The sequence below is a fragment of the Schistocerca nitens genome, chromosome 9 (assembly GCF_023898315.1).
Source record: "Schistocerca nitens isolate TAMUIC-IGC-003100 chromosome 9, iqSchNite1.1, whole genome shotgun sequence".
Classification (NCBI taxonomy): domain Eukaryota; kingdom Metazoa; phylum Arthropoda; class Insecta; order Orthoptera; family Acrididae; genus Schistocerca; species Schistocerca nitens.
In genome coordinates, this window is record NC_064622.1 from 159,539,329 (window position 1) to 159,556,886 (window position 17,558).

The following is a 17,558-nucleotide window of genomic DNA, read 5'->3' on the forward strand; positions in this document are numbered from 1 at the left end:
ATAATTAATTCTGCTTTAATGATAATGCAACATTGAGGAGATTCTCTCAATGCCCGTTAAGCGGAGATCAAAATAATTTACTGAAGTTACTTAACTTATATGTGATTCAGTACCGGAAAACTAATTAATTTTACTGTTTCAAAGGAAGAACCGCTTATCAAGAGAATTCTCCTACATTTACATTTATTTTTACTTGTTAAAATAAGCAAATATTAAGATATTTATTACGACACTAGGCCGTTATCATTTAATACAATGGCGCTGACCTCTGCACCAATGTTCCCCTATAAAATTTGCATAAAGACATTAATTTTGCAGCTTCATGAATACAGGATCTGGAACATATAAAATTGTACCACATTTTAAAGTAATATTTGATTAAATTTAGGCTAAATATTACATCAAATTTACACGTTTTCGTGCCTCGTCCAAAATGGCTTCTTATACTACGCAGAAAAAAAGGGAAGAGAGAGCGAGCCTTTTGCAAAAGAAACAGAGAGTTCAATTATATTCGCAGATCATATTAATTGATTACAGAATCTTTGTGATTTTTCTGCGACAATATTAATTTCGATAGGACGTCAGTTCTGGTATATTTGCGAAGTTATTCAATATTATTTTTATCACGTTATGTAGCGTACCGCCATGTGGTGATAATCTTGATTAGAAAATAATGCTGGTCTCATCATGTTTGTACTTGACTCTTTCATCATGTTTATACTTGGCTCTCTCGTTTTTGTTGTTGCACCTGTTCTTCTATATAAAAGAATACACACCACATCCCACTGCGATTGTGAGTCTTGTTACATGAAAAAATAATGGAAAGGTGGCTTGAGGCAAAAGCTTGGGTAAGCTGAAGTAAGAGGCCACATGCAACAGGAAAATGTTCACTTACGTCGCCCGAACATAACGCCTAGGAACTGCATATGGCGCCAGTCTAAATATGATGTCTGAGCAGACTGTTGCAGAGACTGGTGTAGAGAACATGGAGGCATGTAGCGAGCTAACGCAATCTGAACGTGATATCATAACAGTTGCAAGGCACATGGGACGCAGTATACCGATATGCTGGTTATGTGAACAACGATTTCTGGGTCAACAGATGACATAGTAACTACATCTATTGAAAACGTCCCCACGACTTAATCTGGCTTTGTGTGAAATGACTATTTATAAACGCTTGTATTACAGAACCTAAAAATGACAAATACAGAATTATTACGTATTATGTAGATACCAACAGAAAGGACGAAAAAGTAAACATACAGTGGGCAATAAAGTAACTTGGTTTATCCAGAATTTATAGAATCGGAAAATGTCAGAATTATTGCTACATCATTATAAGATGGAATTATTAAAGCGCACGGGGATTTTTCGCATTCGCCAAGAATTTTCCAGAAAATTTATATCTGGAATAATTGATGAAGTAACAAGTTATTGTAGTAAAAGTATCTATTTCCAGTAACAGAAAAGTCAGGGCCACTAAAATGTATCACTGGATTTTGGAAGGAACTACATTTTATGATTGGAACATTGTGGAACAGGAAAATGTTGAATGCAAATAACTTTCGAAATATTAAGTTTTCGGAACGTGTACAACGCTAGCTAGAAAGAAAAGAATGAGATTTTCAAATTAACCATGTCAGCATTAAGGCAACTGATAGTAACATTGAATTTTGATTTGCACATTGTTTGCAGGCATTGTGAATTATGGATATTTCTTTAAATAATGAACTAAATATACAACACTATTGCCACCATCAGACTAGAAATTACATTTTGAATAATAAAATTTAGCGAAGTACTGGATGCATAATATTTTTCCATTTTTTCTGCACAAGCTAGATTAATTATATATATGATGGAAAAAAGAAAAAAATGAAAGAAAATAATTATTAATGAGTAGAATTGTAGCAAGTGCAGCTATCCTATATTGCTACATCTCAAATAGAAAGACTGTTATCACCCAGTTTCTGAAATTCAGAGTTACAAGCTTTTCCTCGTTGCTCTGAATGCGTAGGAAATCTATAACGGTAGAAGGCCTCGTACACTCGAATACGCCAGTGTCCAGCCGCATGTCGCAGTGTTTTGTTTCCGTCTTCCACATCTGAGCGCAAGGTGAAAATTGTCAAGCTTTCCCAATCAGCGAGTCACGACATTTTAAAACGTAACATAGTACTGTGGAGTGTGTTACGTAATTCTGTTTTATCTAGAGCTGTGATCTCTAAAACTTTATAATCAATTACTAGAACGTGTGTGATAGTAAGGCAGCGAGAAACTGGGAGTGGTAATGACAAACCCAAAAAAAGGAAATATATACACTCCTGGAAATTGAAATAAGAACACCGTGAATTCATTGTCCCAGGAAGGGGAAACTTTATTGACACATTCCTGGGGTCAGATACATCACATGATCACACTGACAGAACCACAGGCACATAGACACAGGCAACAGAGCATGCACAATGTCGGCACTAGTACAGTGTATATCCACCTTTCGCAGCAATGCAGGCTGCTATTCTCCCATGGAGACGATCGTAGAGATGCTGGATGTAGTCCTGTGGAACGGCTTGCCATGCCATTTCCACCTGGCGCCTCAGTTGGACCAGCGTTCGTGCTGGACGTGCAGACCGCGTGAGACGACGCTTCATCCAGTCCCAAACATGCTCAATGGGGGACAGATCCGGAGATCTTGCTGGCCAGGGTAGTTGACTTACACCTTCTAGAGCACGTTGGGTGGCACGGGATACATGCGGACGTGCATTGTCCTGTTGGAACAGCAAGTTCCCTTGCCGGTCTAGGAATGGTAGAACGATGGGTTCGATGACGGTTTGGATGTACCGTGCACTATTCAGTGTCCCCTCGACGATCACCAGTGGTGTACGGCCAGTGTAGGAGATCGCTCCCCACACCATGATGCCGGGTGTTGGCCCTGTGTGCCTCGGTCGTATGCAGTCCTGATTGTGGCGCTCACCTGCACGGCGCCAAACACGCATACGACCATCATTGGCACCAAGGCAGAAGCGACTCTCATCGCTGAAGACGACACGTCTCCATTCGTCCCTCCATTCACGCCTGTCGCGACACCACTGGAGGCGGGCTGCACGATGTTGGGGCGTGAGCGGAAGACGGCCTAACGGTGTGCGGGACCGTAGCCCAGCTTCATGGAGACGGTTGCGAATGGTCCTCGCCGATACCCCAGGAGCAACAGTGTCCCTAATTTGCTGGGAAGTGGCGGTGTGGTCCCCTACGACACTGCGTAGGATCCTACGGTCTTGGCGTGCATCCGTGCGTCGCTGCGGTCCGGTCCCAGGTCGATGGGCACGTGCACCTTCCGCCGACCACTGGCGACAACATCGATGTACTGTGGAGACCTCACGCCCCACGTGTTGAGCAATTCGGCGGTACGTCCACCCGGCCTCCCGCATGCCCACTATACGCCCTCGCTCAAAGTCCGTCAACTGCACATACGGTTCACGTCCACGCTGTCGCGGCATGCTACCAGTGTTAAAGACTGCGATGGAGCTCCGTATGCCACGGCAAACTGGCTGACACTGACGGCGGCGGTGCACAAATGCTGCGCAGCTAGCGCCATTCGACGGCCAACACCGCGGTTCCTGGTGTGTCCGCTGTGCCGTGCGTGTGATCATTGCTTGTACAGCCCTCTCGCAGTGTCCGGAGCAAGTATGGTGGGTCTGACACACCAGTGTCAATGTGTTCTTTTTTCCATTTCCAGGAGTGTATATAGCTCAACATTGTTAATGGTGCAACAGAAACCAAAGAATCAACTTAGTACAGTTTCCGTGCAAATAGATAACGAATACAGAATAAAAGGAGTGCATTAAAACAGACAATTAGAAAGTTACTACAATTATTAAATAAAAGATATATAAATTCAATAAGGCCTGTAGTCTTCTTTACATATAAAGGGAAATGTCCTGGCTGATTTACTGACTTATCTTCGCCCAGCCCAAAACGCTAAGGATACAATTTAAATTTGGAGAGGGTATTGATATCATACTGTTGACCAGTTTAAGAGGGGATTTTTCGAAATTCCACCCCTGATTGGGTAAACTAGGGAATGATTGGTTTTCTGAAAATATTTCGCTATTAAAGCAATTTTGAAGTTTGAACTACGAAATTTGGTATTTTGTTTCTGGGTCAAAAATAAAAAATACGCATTTTTGCATTTTTAAAAATTCAGTCACTAATTTTTAAACATAAATGTTTATTAATGAAGTACCAAAGCAATTTCAGCGCTGCATCTACCGAAAAGAGTTTTTGACTTTTCGATATAAATTTAAAAAAAATACATATTTCAGTGATTTTGGCAGTAGGGGAGGACAAATTTTATAAAAATATTTCATTATGAAACCATTTTTAGGGCTGAGTCTATGAAAATTTGTATCTGACTTCTCGGTTTGAAATTAAAAAATATGTGTTTCAGTGTGTCTCGAAGTCTGAAATAGGGGATAAAATTTTTTACGAAAATATTTCGTTTCATAATTCATTTTTAAAGTTAAAGCTATAAAAATTAATCCTTGACTTCTCGATCAGAAATAAAAAAATATTATGTTAGAGGGTGAAAGTTTCAGTGTAAAAACCATCAAAAGACAGGATTATCAGACACCTCCGACTCCAGCTACGAGAATAGCTTTTTGGTGAGAAGTACATTAATAAATGACCATATTTCTAGTGCCATAATTAGCGTGAAAAGTTTAGAAGATGTTGCAATTTGTTAACTAAATCAAAAAGAGCTATTTAACACATGACGACAAATCGGCTTTGTCAGAATTGCGTATAGAAAGAAACGGCTCTTTCATACATTAACTTTTCAGTAGGCGTAATATATGTTCATAAGACTAATTTTGTTGTAATTACTGCACAAACGCGAGTGAAGCAGCGGGCGCTAAGCTAGTATAAAACGAAACAAGCATTAACTATGCATAAAAACATTTCCTAAGCCCCAATTACAATAAAAAGTAACAGAACGCCAGGGTGTAATAACTTATGGACGTATAGTCACCAGTCCAATGATAACATGAAATGAAACAGTTTTCTTTATTCTAGCAGAGGAGCTGCAGTAGTTTATTAATTAGATTGGAAACATCACCAAAGGCAGACAGTTCTGCAACAACCCGGTCAAACCGAAAGACGCTTGACAGTTTAAACAACAGTTAGCTGAGGTCCAGAAGTCACGGTGGTAAAAATGGCTCTGAGCACCATGGGACTTAAATGTGGTTATCAGTCCCCTAGAACTTAGAAGTACTTAAACCTAAGTAACCTAAGGACATCACACACATCCATGCCCGAGGCAGGATTCGAACCTGCCACCGTAGCGGCCGCGCGGTTCCAGACTGAAGCACCTAGAACCACGCGGCCACTCCGGCCGGCCCACGGTGGTAAACCGAAAGTTCAAAACATTTGCTTGAAAATGCCCCTTATCAGCTTACTTTTCTTTGCGGTTCGAATTGCTGTGTGTTGAAGGAAGGAAGCCGCAGCTAACGTTTGTACAATCACATAACAACAGTCTGCGTCTAGCGCTAGCCTCCTCACATGTTTGGGCTGGGGAATCTTCAGCTGAAGTGTGCGCAGTGAGCCTCCTTTAACGGTGCCTCAAGTTGCCAGAAGAAAAAACAAAGTATAAGTCGTCGTCTCCAAACACAAGGCAAATACTGCTCTTTCTTATTGGCACCACTTGGAATGACGGAAGCTAGTCGGCGTCGAAGCCTATCCTAGGAGCACTCACTGATTATGAGAGTCCGCAAGACTTCAGAGGCAACGTTCTTAATCCAGCAGGCGGGGCCTGCTGCGCCCTCTAGCTGGACGCCATGGTAATCGTCGCCCGGTAACGAGGCCTCAGAGGGAAGGCCTCTATCGATAATCTCCGATGAGTCGGTTAGTGGCTCGGTCTGCAGAAGTCAACGGCTGCAACGGCGGACATTTGTGAATTCTCCTTGGTCGTAAATCGTTCGATGCTAATGACCCGGAAAAGTGCTTACCTTCATGTTCCATTAAGTATACATTTCGCTTGATCCGCATCCATGTATACTCGGCCTAAGCAGACACTGTCCTAAAGACTTTGTTTTAGTTTTGTGATGGAGAGACTCGAAGAAGGGTTTTCCCTTTCTAAGTAAATGGAGCTGAAGTCAACTGTGTCTTGAGTAAACATGTTTATAGTATTTGTCAAATAGTGGTTCAAAATCATTGCTACATTACCGTTGTTCAGGGTGATGAGATGCTCTCACCTATGGGTTATATACAACCCGCAACCCCTTCAAAAGCGACGCTTGAAATTTTCATGTTCTCTCGCCCACTACACACGAACTGTTTGTCCTACAGAAAGGGTGAACAGTACCTTTTTGTAGGAGGATTGGTGTAGTAAGTTTTGTACTGGGATACGTGTTTTCGGGCAATGCCCGTGGTCTAGGGGTAGCGTCTTTGATTCATAATCAAAACGCCTTCGGTGCCGGGTTAGATCCCCGCCACTGCCTAAACTTTGATAAATAATCAGCATTGGCGGCCGAAGACTTCCGGCATAAGAAGTCAGCCTCATTCTGCCAACGGCCTTGTCAAAGAGGGCGGAGGAGCGGATAGACGTTCAGGGCACTCTCTTGTCCTAGGGGTGGGAATTGCCCCTAAAGGCGGAAGAATCAGCAATGATCAACGACATGAGGATGCAGAAGGCAATGGAAACCACTGCATTAAAGACACGTAACGTGTATCCACAGGACATGTGGCCTGTAATTGAAGAAGTGTCATGATAATCTCTCCATTGGCAAAAGATTCCGGAATAGTCCCCCATTCGGATCTCCGGGAGGGGACTGCCAAGGGGGAGGTTACCATGAGAATAATAAACGAAAGGATAACGTTCTACGAGTCAGGGCGTGGAATGTCAGAAGCTTGAACGTGGTAGGGAAACTAGAAAATCCGTAAAGGGAAATGCAAAGGCTCAATCTAGATATAGTAGGGGTCAGTGAAGTGAAGTGGAAGGAAGACAAGGATTTATGGTCAGATGAGTATCGGGTAATATCAACAGCAGCAGAAAATGGTATAACAGGTGTAGGATTAGTTATGAATAGGAAGGTAGGGCAGAGGGTGTGTTACTGTGAACAGTTCAGTGACCAGGTTGTTCTAATCAGAATCGACAGCAGTCCAACACCGACAACGATAGTTCAGGTATACATGCCGACGTCGTCGCAAGCAGAAGATGAACAGATAGAGTGTATGAGGATACTGAAAGGGTAATGCAGTATGTAAAGGGGGACGAAAATCTAATAGTCATGGGCGACTGGAATGCAGTTGTAGGGGAAGGAGTAGAAGAAAAGGTTACAGGAGAATATGGGCTTGGGACAAGGAATGAAAGAGGAGAAAGACTAATTGAGTTCTGTAACAAGTTTCAGCTAGTAATAGCGAATACCCTGTTCTAGAATCACAAGAGGAGGAGGTATACTTGGAAAAGGCCGGGAGATACGGGAAGATTTCAATTAGATTACATCATGGTCAGACAGAGATTCCGAAATCAGATACTGGATTGTAAGGCGTACTCAGGAGCAGATATAGACTCAGATCACAATATAGTAGTGATGAAGAGTAGGCTGAAGTTCAAGACATTAGTCAGGAAGAATCAATACGCAAAGAAGTGGGATACGGAAGTACTAAGGAATGACGAGATACGTTTGAAGTTCTCTAACGCTATAGATACAGCAATAAAGAATAGCGCAGTAGGCAGTACAATTGAAGAGGAATGGACATCTCTAAAAAGGGCCATCACAGAAGTTGGGAAGGAAACATAGGTACAAAGAAGGTAGCTGCGAAGAAACCATGGGTAACAGAAGAAATACTTCAGTAGATTGATGAAAGGAGGAAGTACAAAAATGTTCGGGGAAAATCAGGAATACAGAAATACAAGTCGCTGAGAAATGAAATAAATAGGAAGTGCAGGGAAGCTAAGACGAAATGGCTGCAGGAAAAATGTGGAGACATCGAAAAAGATATGATTGTCGGAAGGACAGACTCAGCATACAGGAAAGTCAAAACAACCTTTGGAGAGATTAAAAGCAACGGTGGTAACATTAAGAGTGCAACGGGAATTCCACTGTTAAAAGCAGAGGAGAGAGCCGATAGGTGGAAAGAATACATTGAAAGCCTCTATGAGGGTGAAGATTTGTCTGATGTGATAGAAGAAGAAACAGGAGTCGATTTAGAAGAGATAGGGGATCCATTATTAGACTCGGAATTTAAAAGAGCTTTGGAGGACTTACGGTCAAATAAGGCAGAAGGGATAGATAACATTCCATCAGAAATTCGAAAATCATTGGGGGAAGTGGCAACAAAACGACTATTCACGTTGGTGTGTAGAATATATGAGTCTGGCGATATACCATCTGACTTTTGGAAAACCTTTATCCACACAATTCCGAAGACGGCAAAAGCTGACAAGTGCGAGAATTATCGCACAATCAGTTTAACAGCTCATGCATCGAAGCTGCTTACAAGAATAATATACAGAAGAATGGAAAAGAAAATTGAGAATGCTCTAGGTGACGATCAGTTTCGCTTTAGGAAAAGTAAAGGGACGAGAGAGGCAATTCTGACGTTACGGCTAATAATGGAAGCAAGGCTAAAGAAAAATCAAGACACTTTCATAGGATTTGTCGACCTGGAAAAAGCGTTCGACAATATAAAATGGTGCAAGCTGTTCGAGATTCTGAAAAAAGTAGGTGTAAGCTATAGGGAGAGACGGATCATATACAATATGTACAACAACCAAGAGGGAATAATAAGAGTGGACGATCAAGAACGAAGTGGTCGTATTAAGAACGGTGTAAGACAAGGCTGTAGCCTTTCGCCCCTACTCTTCAATCTGTACATCGAGTAAGCAATGATGGAAATAAAAGAAAGGTTCAGGAGTGGATTTAAAATAAAAGATGAAAGGATATCAATGATACGATTCGCTGATGACATTGCTATCCTGAGTGAAAGTGAAGAAGAATTAAATGATCTGTTGAACGGAATGAACAGTCTAATGAGTACACAGTATGGTTTGAGAGTAAATCGGAGAAAGACGAAGGTAATGAGAAGTAGTAGAAATGAGAACAGCGAGAAACTTAACATCAGGATTGATGGTCACGAAGTCAATGAAGTTAAGGAATTCTGCTTCCTAGGCAGTAAAATAACCAATGACGGACGGAGCAAGGAGGACATCAAAAGCAGACTCGCTATGGCAAAAAAAGGCATTTCTGGCTAAGAGAAGTCTACTAATATCAAATACCGGCCTTAATTTGCGGAAGAAATTTCTGAGGATGTACGTCTGGAGTACAGCATTGTATGGTAGTGAAACATGGACTGTGGGAAAACCGGAACAGAAGAGAATCGAAGCATTTGAGATGTGGTGCTATAGACGAATATTGAAAATTAGGTGGACTGATAAGGTAAGGAATGAGGAGGTTCTACGCAGAATCGGAGAGGAAAGGAATATGTGGAAAACACTGATAAGGAGAAGGGACAGGATGATAGGACATCTGCTAAGACATGAGGGAATGACTTCCATGGTACTAGAGGGAGCTGTAGAGGGCAAAAACTGTAGAGGAAGACAGAGATTGGAATACGTCAAGCAAATAATTGAGGACGTAGGTTGCAAGTGCTACGATGAGATGAAGAGGTTAGCACAGGAAAGGAATTCGTGGCGGGCCGCATCAAACCAGTCAGTAGACTGATGACAAAAAAAAAAAAAAAAAAAAAAAAAAAAAAAAAAAAGTGTTTTCGTTAGAGTTTGCGGCTTTCCAGTTATTCAAGAAAAACGTACAAAAGTGATCTTCAAATGTGTTTTTGTTGAAGAACTCTAAAACCGTGGCCTTCAGCGGAAACTTATCCAAGTACAAAATTTAACTACATTAAGTTTCCTACAGATTCCTGTGGGATTAATAAGTTGCCCATAGAAAGAGAGAGATTGTGAAAATCTCGTGCATGATTTTTAAGGCATTGCGGATTGCATAAAATCACAATGTATGTTATATATATTGAAAAAGAAGTTTGAGTAATATGAGGAGGCAGCATATTGTAGTGTTGGGGGTCCTACATTTCATTACTGCTTCAGACGTCGTGTTAACGTCAATTGGTCCTGCAACAGTTCAGAGCGCTCCCTCCAAATATTCAGTCAAGACCAGTCTTCTTATTCTGAACGGTAACACTCTTGCAGGATATTCCATTGTAGTTGTCGAGCCTCTTGGTATGTCGCAGAGTTGAGACAATCCGATCACACTACACGCTGTTGTGATCCCGTAGATTTTTCCGGCTTCTTATATGTTTATGCTCTTCACGGGTATGCTGCCCGATTTGATCGTCTTCACTAAACGATAATTCGGCGATCCATCTGGGCGCCATGTTCAGGTGCGATCTCTGAGTACACAATTACTCATAGTAAGGCATTTCTTGATTTTCGCTGCAGTGTATCGCTGATGCTATAATCAATACAGGTCTTTCTCCCGTATAGCAAACTGATTTCATTAGTAAATATGGCACATTCACAATAACACGCGACAGCGCACAATGCGCTGACGACAGGTGCGTCACGACCAGGATACATGACAAGTGGCTTCTTCCGCAGGTAATCAAGATGCTCGTCATCGTGGTCGCCCTTTTCGCTCTCTGCTGGCTGCCATTGCAGACGTACAACGTACTGCAAGACGTATTGCCGTACATCAACGAGTAAGTATTTATTAGATGTATGTTACTGTTTCTTATCGAATGGAACTTTGCCATCGCTATTTACAGCACAACTTTAGATTCCTATTTCGAATAGTATCGCGTGTAATCTGCCTTTAACATCTCGTGGTTTGGATTCACAGTCACGTAAAACTTTCTAAAAGACATCATAATAGCCACTGACTGTAGAAATACCACTCTTAAGAACAAAAAAAAAACAACATCTATTAGGCGCACTACGAATGTAGCGGTGTGTACATGTTGGGAATGTGCCTCTCACGGGGAGCGTGCAAGGGGTAAGTCCCTGCAGGCGCACTATTCTCTGTGCCCTCGGTGGCTCAGATTGGGATGTTATTCAAGGTGCAATATGAATCCCTTGCACTGCCACGAGATCGTGGCGGGGTGGGACTCATCCACGTGCCAACTCGTGTCAAGGCACTTTAAGTCAGCTCCCAACTAAAACTTTGGCATCGTTGCCGGCAGAGCCTTACTAGCCCCTGCCTCACAACTTTGCGCCAGCCTCCTTGTCCGCCCCAGTCCTGGTATCGACCATTCCAACCCACTTTTTTTTCCATCCAACGATTTTTCCTGGAGTTCAGTTATGTCTACCGGTGCTTATCACTTACGCGTTTGCACCTCACGAAAACAGTCTCCGAATTGTTACAGCAGTGACGCCGGTCCAACCGCATCGAACGTGTGTCCACAGTACGTGTGGCGACACATATGGAAGGCGATCCATGCGCGTTTTCTCGAATCAGACGTTCAATCAGCGTGGTACATCACCGTGAATGGCAAACATGTTAACCAAGATCGTCTACACCGCATTCATCTCGCCGATTCATCCCTCTGCACCCACTGTTGAGTGGATGACACAGATGTCCACCGGTTCCACTGTGGCACAGCGTTCGACGTCTGGACACTTGCGCGGCGAATTTTGGCGTTTCTTACTCGACAGACACCAGCTCAGATCGACGTCCACATGCTTTTGTACCCCGATAAGACTTTCTACCCCTCCGCCAAAACTCACTCTGTGAATTGGATCTGTGGCCACACGATCCGCTATCTTTTTACTTCTGGCGACAAGTCTACGCTAGGTTATTGGACTTATCTCAACGAACGACACTGCGTCCTGATACGCAACCCACGCTATAAGCAATATTTTTTCAATTTCTTACGGAGCGCCTTCGATGACCCACCTCGTAGCTGGAGCGTCCAAGCCCTGAGAAGCTGAAAACTGTATTAACCGAACCGAACTGAATAGATCTGCTACCCACAACCCACGCCTACGCAATGAGAAGACACGTTTGGACGAGCTGGCCTGCTGTAGGCGGAGACACTTCAGGCGCTCCTGTAAGAACTGGTCTTTAACTGCAAGTCGCACGACGACTTTACATAGATAAAATAAAATAAAATAAAATAAAAACTTTTCCTTATTTATTCCTCATAATTTATTCTTAAAGGAAAATGAAATTTGATTTTGGCTTTGAGAAACGTTTTTTTGTTCCAAAAGATTGCTTCTTCGCCATCAAGACGAAGGAGACCAATTTTTGTTTACTGGAAGGGGAAACCAGAATAATTGGAGTATTAAAAAAAAAGATAGATAGAGCGTCTGCCATGTAAACAGGAGATCCCGGGTTCGAGACCCGGTAGGGGAACATATTTTCAACATGTCCCCAATGAATTATATCAACGCCTGGTTGCAGCTAGGGTGTCCATTTAATTATCATTTCAAAAAAACAAGAGTTATACAAATTTGTCGCAAATTAAGATCGACAAATTTGCTAAATTCTTAACTTTCGCGGCTGGTAGACGAAAATGGGACGCTGCAGCTCAATTTCACCGCGAAATTGGAAATGGGTCATACCGATACGAGGGCATAAAGTCTTTGCGAATTTCATTCCGTGTACTCAGGTAGACATTACCTTTGCTTCGCCAACACTCGCGTGAACAGTATACACACATGTCAGCTTTTGAGAGAAGAGAGGACGTGTAGTCGGGGTCAATAAAGTCAATTGCAGTAATTCGACAATCGCTCGACGTTTGAAAAGGAGTGATGCCTGTAATTCGACGATGTTGGCAGGAACGAGTGAACCGTGGCCGAACACAGCGTCAATAAGGAAGTGGTCGACCTAGACAGACGACACAGCGTGATTACCGAGCAATAACCTGACAGGCACATAGAGCCCCGAAATCATCATTATCAGCGAACCGATTCAAGGACTATTAATGGACGTTTCACAGAAAGGAGATACAGCTCACGGCGCTCCATGTACAGACTACCACAGACCTCTGTACACCAACAAGCCCGTTTGTAGTGGTTTCGGCCACATTCAGCGCGAAATCTCATTCACGGGAGTGGAACTGCAGCTCGTTTTGTATTATCACGTAATAGGGGAGAGAGTGTGGCAGATATGATACGCGAGTTGAGATGGAAGTCATTAAAGTAAACACGTTTTTCGTCGCGGCGAGATCTATTTACGAAATTTCAGTCACCAACTTTCTCTTCCAAATGCGAAAATATTTTGTTGAGCCCAAACTACATAGGTAGGAATGATCATCAAAATAAAATAAAAGAAATCAGAGCTCTAACAGAAAGGTTTAGGTGCTCGTTTTTCCCACGCGCTGTTTGGGAGTGGAATGGTAGAGAGACAGTATGATTGTGGTTCGATGAACCGTCTGCCAAGCACTTAAATGTGAATTGCAGAGTAATCATGTAGATGTAGATTGTTGACTCTCGTTTTGAACTGAGCACCGATGAACAGCGAAGACCTGTCTGGAAATACCATGAGCAATGGTGAGCCGCCAACCTGACTTTCGCCCTCCATATGGTCCAACATCCAGGAGGGACAGTCTGGGGTACCATTTCATTTCATAGCAGGACACCTTTGGCTGTGATCCTCGATACTCTCACAGCACAGCAGTACGTCGAAGATATTCTACACCCCGGTTGGTTTCCCTTCATGGCAATCCATCCTGAGCTTATATTTCAGCAAGACAATACCCGCTCGCAGATAGCGAGATTTTTTTACTGCTTATCTTCGTGCTTGCCGAACGATTCATTGCCCACCAAAATCGCCGGATAACTCCCCAATTTGGAAAGCTTGGAGTACAGTACGTAAGGCTCTCCAACCATCTCTGTATTTTGACGATCTAACTCTCTAATTGCACACAATTTGGCACGAAATCCCTCAGAAGGACATCCAAAAACTCCATCAGTGATTGCCAAGCCAAACAACTGTTTGCAACAGGGCCAGAGGTGGAGCAACGCGTTGTTGACTTGCCAACTTGTGAGGGTCTTTCTCTTGAATAAATCATCCAATTTTTCCGAAATTTTAATCATTTATTTGTCTGTACATGTACCTATTTCCGTCCCATTTAGACAATTCCTTCGTGGTTCCTCGTTTTCATGTGTTAGAGTGTATTTGTTTTCACTGTTGTAGTTTCGGCCTTTAGACCATTATGAAGTGGTATATTACAAAGGAATGTGCTTTGGCACAGGTCAGACTCTAGAAATCTTCTGAAGTGTACACATGTCCTCGTCGCGTCTGTGCCCTTTAACATTGTTATCGTCTGTAACATAAATCGCTACAAAACAGTGTACAACGACAGTTGTTTGTTGAGATTTACGTATTTACTTTAAAGATGGTAACTTTCTTAAGAGGCTCAGATAAGGCGGAGACATGTGTGCATCTAGGAAGGTTTATAAAGTCTGACATGTGACAAACGACAGTCTATTACTGTGTGCTGTTTGATAATGACCTTAAGGCTCAAATTGAAATAGTGAAAATAAATAATTTATACAGTCAGTGGTGACGGTGATGTCTTTGAAAAATTAACCTATAAATGTGTAAGCACTTCTGTATTCAGAATTTCTGTTATTACTTTACAGCAAGTTAAAATACTCATAGACTTTCCGATAGTCAGAAGAATCAATCCAGCATTGTTAATTTGAGTGGAAGAGCGTTTGGTACTTACACTTTCAGGCATACATCTTAATCTGTACTGCTACTGAAGTGACTACACTTGTATTACAGATAACCACTGCATTCCCCTACAACACAGGAGAACTTTAAGACGGTGGTGGAAATAACTTGACAGATGTCTATGAGTTTTTTACTCTCTTTTCTCTCTGTATAGCTATAAAATTCGACGTTTTTTGTGGTTGTTGTTAACTGTTTTCTTTCCTGTTATAGTCTTGTGGTGATGTGCTGTGACATTTGTGGCCACTAGAGATATTTTGTAGCCTTCCTGTTTCATTGACTATACAGCTAATCGGACCTGCGTCTGTCTAGTAGTTTGTAGAATAACATCATTGTTTTAAAACAGTACAGAATTTTAGGGTGAAAATGTACAACGAAACTACATAGATAACTTTAGTAGGACACAGAATAAATCGGACGCAATAAAGATAGATGAAAGTGCCTACGAAGATTTCAACTGACCAAGCTAAATTACTAAAGTTAAAACTACATGCGTCCTCCAGCATAAACGGACATTTAACCACTTTGTTAACAGGATACAATAGATTCAACTGCGTGCACTGGTAAAATATCTAGTACAACTGCAAGAAAATCACTCTCCCTGGCGTCGACAGTTTTCTTTCCTTTGGGGGAATAAAGCATCTCTTAAGTAGGATTCAGAAGGCCAAGTGTATCGCTCTCCAGTCCTCCTACAGAGGAAAATTCCTTGGCAGTAGTGGAAATACAGCTTGGACCCTCCTCATAACTGTCACACTTGCTGACAGTATACCTACAGCAGCAGATGTAAAAGAAAGGCCACGGACAACTGTTGGCGAAAGAATGATAAGAAGTGGTGCGTTAGCCAAAAGCTGGATAGCATTTGCTGCCAATAGCTGCGAGTTGCTTACTGAAGGTAGCCAATCACAGCGGAAAAGAGCATCTTGAAACAATAGCCACTGCAAAGGGTGAGGCGATGTCATCACACAAGGGCTGGTTTTTCAAACAGAGGAGATTCGCCATTGAGTAGTCATCCTGTCGTCTTCTCTGTGTCCATCGAAATCTGCAGCACGGTTACGACACAGGGGCTGCGCCGAGCCGCAGAATGATGCAGTGTCGCCAGCAGCGGCCATGGGCTTTAGTCTGGGCTGCACACACATTCTTCAGCACTGAGTTCCTGGAGGGACTTCAGCCCCCAGTACTGTCAGCCTGTCGCTGTCGTCTGCTGCCACCAACACTGAGTTCCGACGGGGCTCGATGCCAAAGAGCCAGCCGCCATCCGACTACTCCTAAGGGGCAGTGGGTCGAATCCAGAGCACAGTAGTCTCCACAGCCCACTGTGGTGAATGCACGCAGGCCAGAGGAGGTCGTCCAGACGGGCCACCACTATCGCCGAGAGAAGCAGTGCGCCGCTGACATCACGGCCATCTGTCCACGGGACTACCGTCAGCACTGCAGGGCGCCGACGAAGCACTCCAGGCAAACGCCACACACCTACATTCTTGCTGGCCTGCATAAACGAGGAGAGGCATGTTTTCCTCACTCAGCCGGAAATCAGTAGCTACCAAAGCTAATAAAGACGTTATTTCCAGTCAACAGTTTTTGCGTGGGACACTTGAACACCACTTGCCCACTGGACACTTCAGAGTGCTTTTAGGGGTGCCTAAGCGGAGGGTGTGTTTCTTTTTTCTTCCTCTCTCTTGTGTCGTGACAGTATTGAGACCAAAGTACAGGAGTCGTGCTTATTCGAAATTTAATTTAGTAAAAATAGTGGGACCGGTAGAGTTATCAGAATTTAAAGAAACGCTGGGGATGAGTGGTTAATGTCTATTCGTTGTACAGAACGTAATTTACTTGGGTATTCTGTCCCATGTGCCAAATGAGTAGTGGTAGTCTTTTGCACGTGTAAACGTTTCTACATGCAGCCAGACAGTGTAGAAAGGCAAGATGGTGCACTATTAAACAGAACAACTAGGTGAATTGCAGCAGTGCTAGTGCTGAATTTTTATTTTTTTGTTATGAAAATTATTACACTACTGGCCATTAAAATTGCTACTTCACGAAGGTGACGAGCTACAGAAGCGAAATTTAACCGACAGGTAGAAGATGCTGTGATATGCAAATGATTAGCTTTTCGGAGAATTCACACAAGGTTGGCGTCGGTGGCGACAACTAAAACGTGCTGACATGAGGAAAGTTTCCAACCGATTTCTCATACACAAACAACAGTTGACCGGCGTTGCCTGGTGAAACGTTGTTGTGATGCCTCGTGTAAGGAGGAGAAATGCGTATCATCACGTTTCCGACTTTGGTAAAGGTCGGATTGTAGCCTATCGCGATTGCGGTTTATCGTATCGCGACATTGCTGCTCGCGTTTGTCGAGATCCAATGACTGTTAGCAGAATATGGAATCGGAGGGTTCATAAGGGTACTACGGAACGCCGTGCTGGATCCCAACGGCCTCGTATCACTAGCAGTCGAAATGACAGGCATGTTATCCGCATGGCTGTAACGGATCGTGCAGCCACATCTCGATCCCTGAGTCAACAGATGGGGACATTTGCAAGACAACAACTATCTGCACGAACAGTTCGACGACGTTTGCAGCAGCATGGACTATCAGCTCGGAGACCATGGCTGTGGTTACCCTTGACGCTGCACCACTGACAGGAGCGCCTGCGATGGTGTACTCAACGACGAACCTGGGTGCACGAATGGCAATACATAATTTTTTCGGATGAATCCAGGTTCTGTTTACAGCATCATGATGGTCGCATCCGTGTATGGCGACATCGCGGTGAATGCACATTGGAAGCGTGTATTCGTTATCGCCATACTGGCGTATCACCCGGCATGATGGTATAGGGTGCCATTGGTTACACGTCTCGGTCACCT

The 17,558-nt window shown here is 43.1% G+C and overlaps 1 protein-coding gene across 2 annotated transcripts in view; it reads left to right on the top strand.

The window, feature by feature from the left end:
- The window catches only part of LOC126203145 (prolactin-releasing peptide receptor-like), a 918,861-nt gene that overhangs the window by 834,278 nt on the left and 67,025 nt on the right, over positions 1-17,558 (top strand). For both annotated transcript variants that reach the window (XM_049937389.1, XM_049937390.1), the window contains one exon: positions 10,610-10,710. In XM_049937389.1, the coding sequence (XP_049793346.1) occupies positions 10,610-10,710 (101 nt within the window). The remainder of the gene's footprint in view (positions 1-10,609; positions 10,711-17,558) is intronic.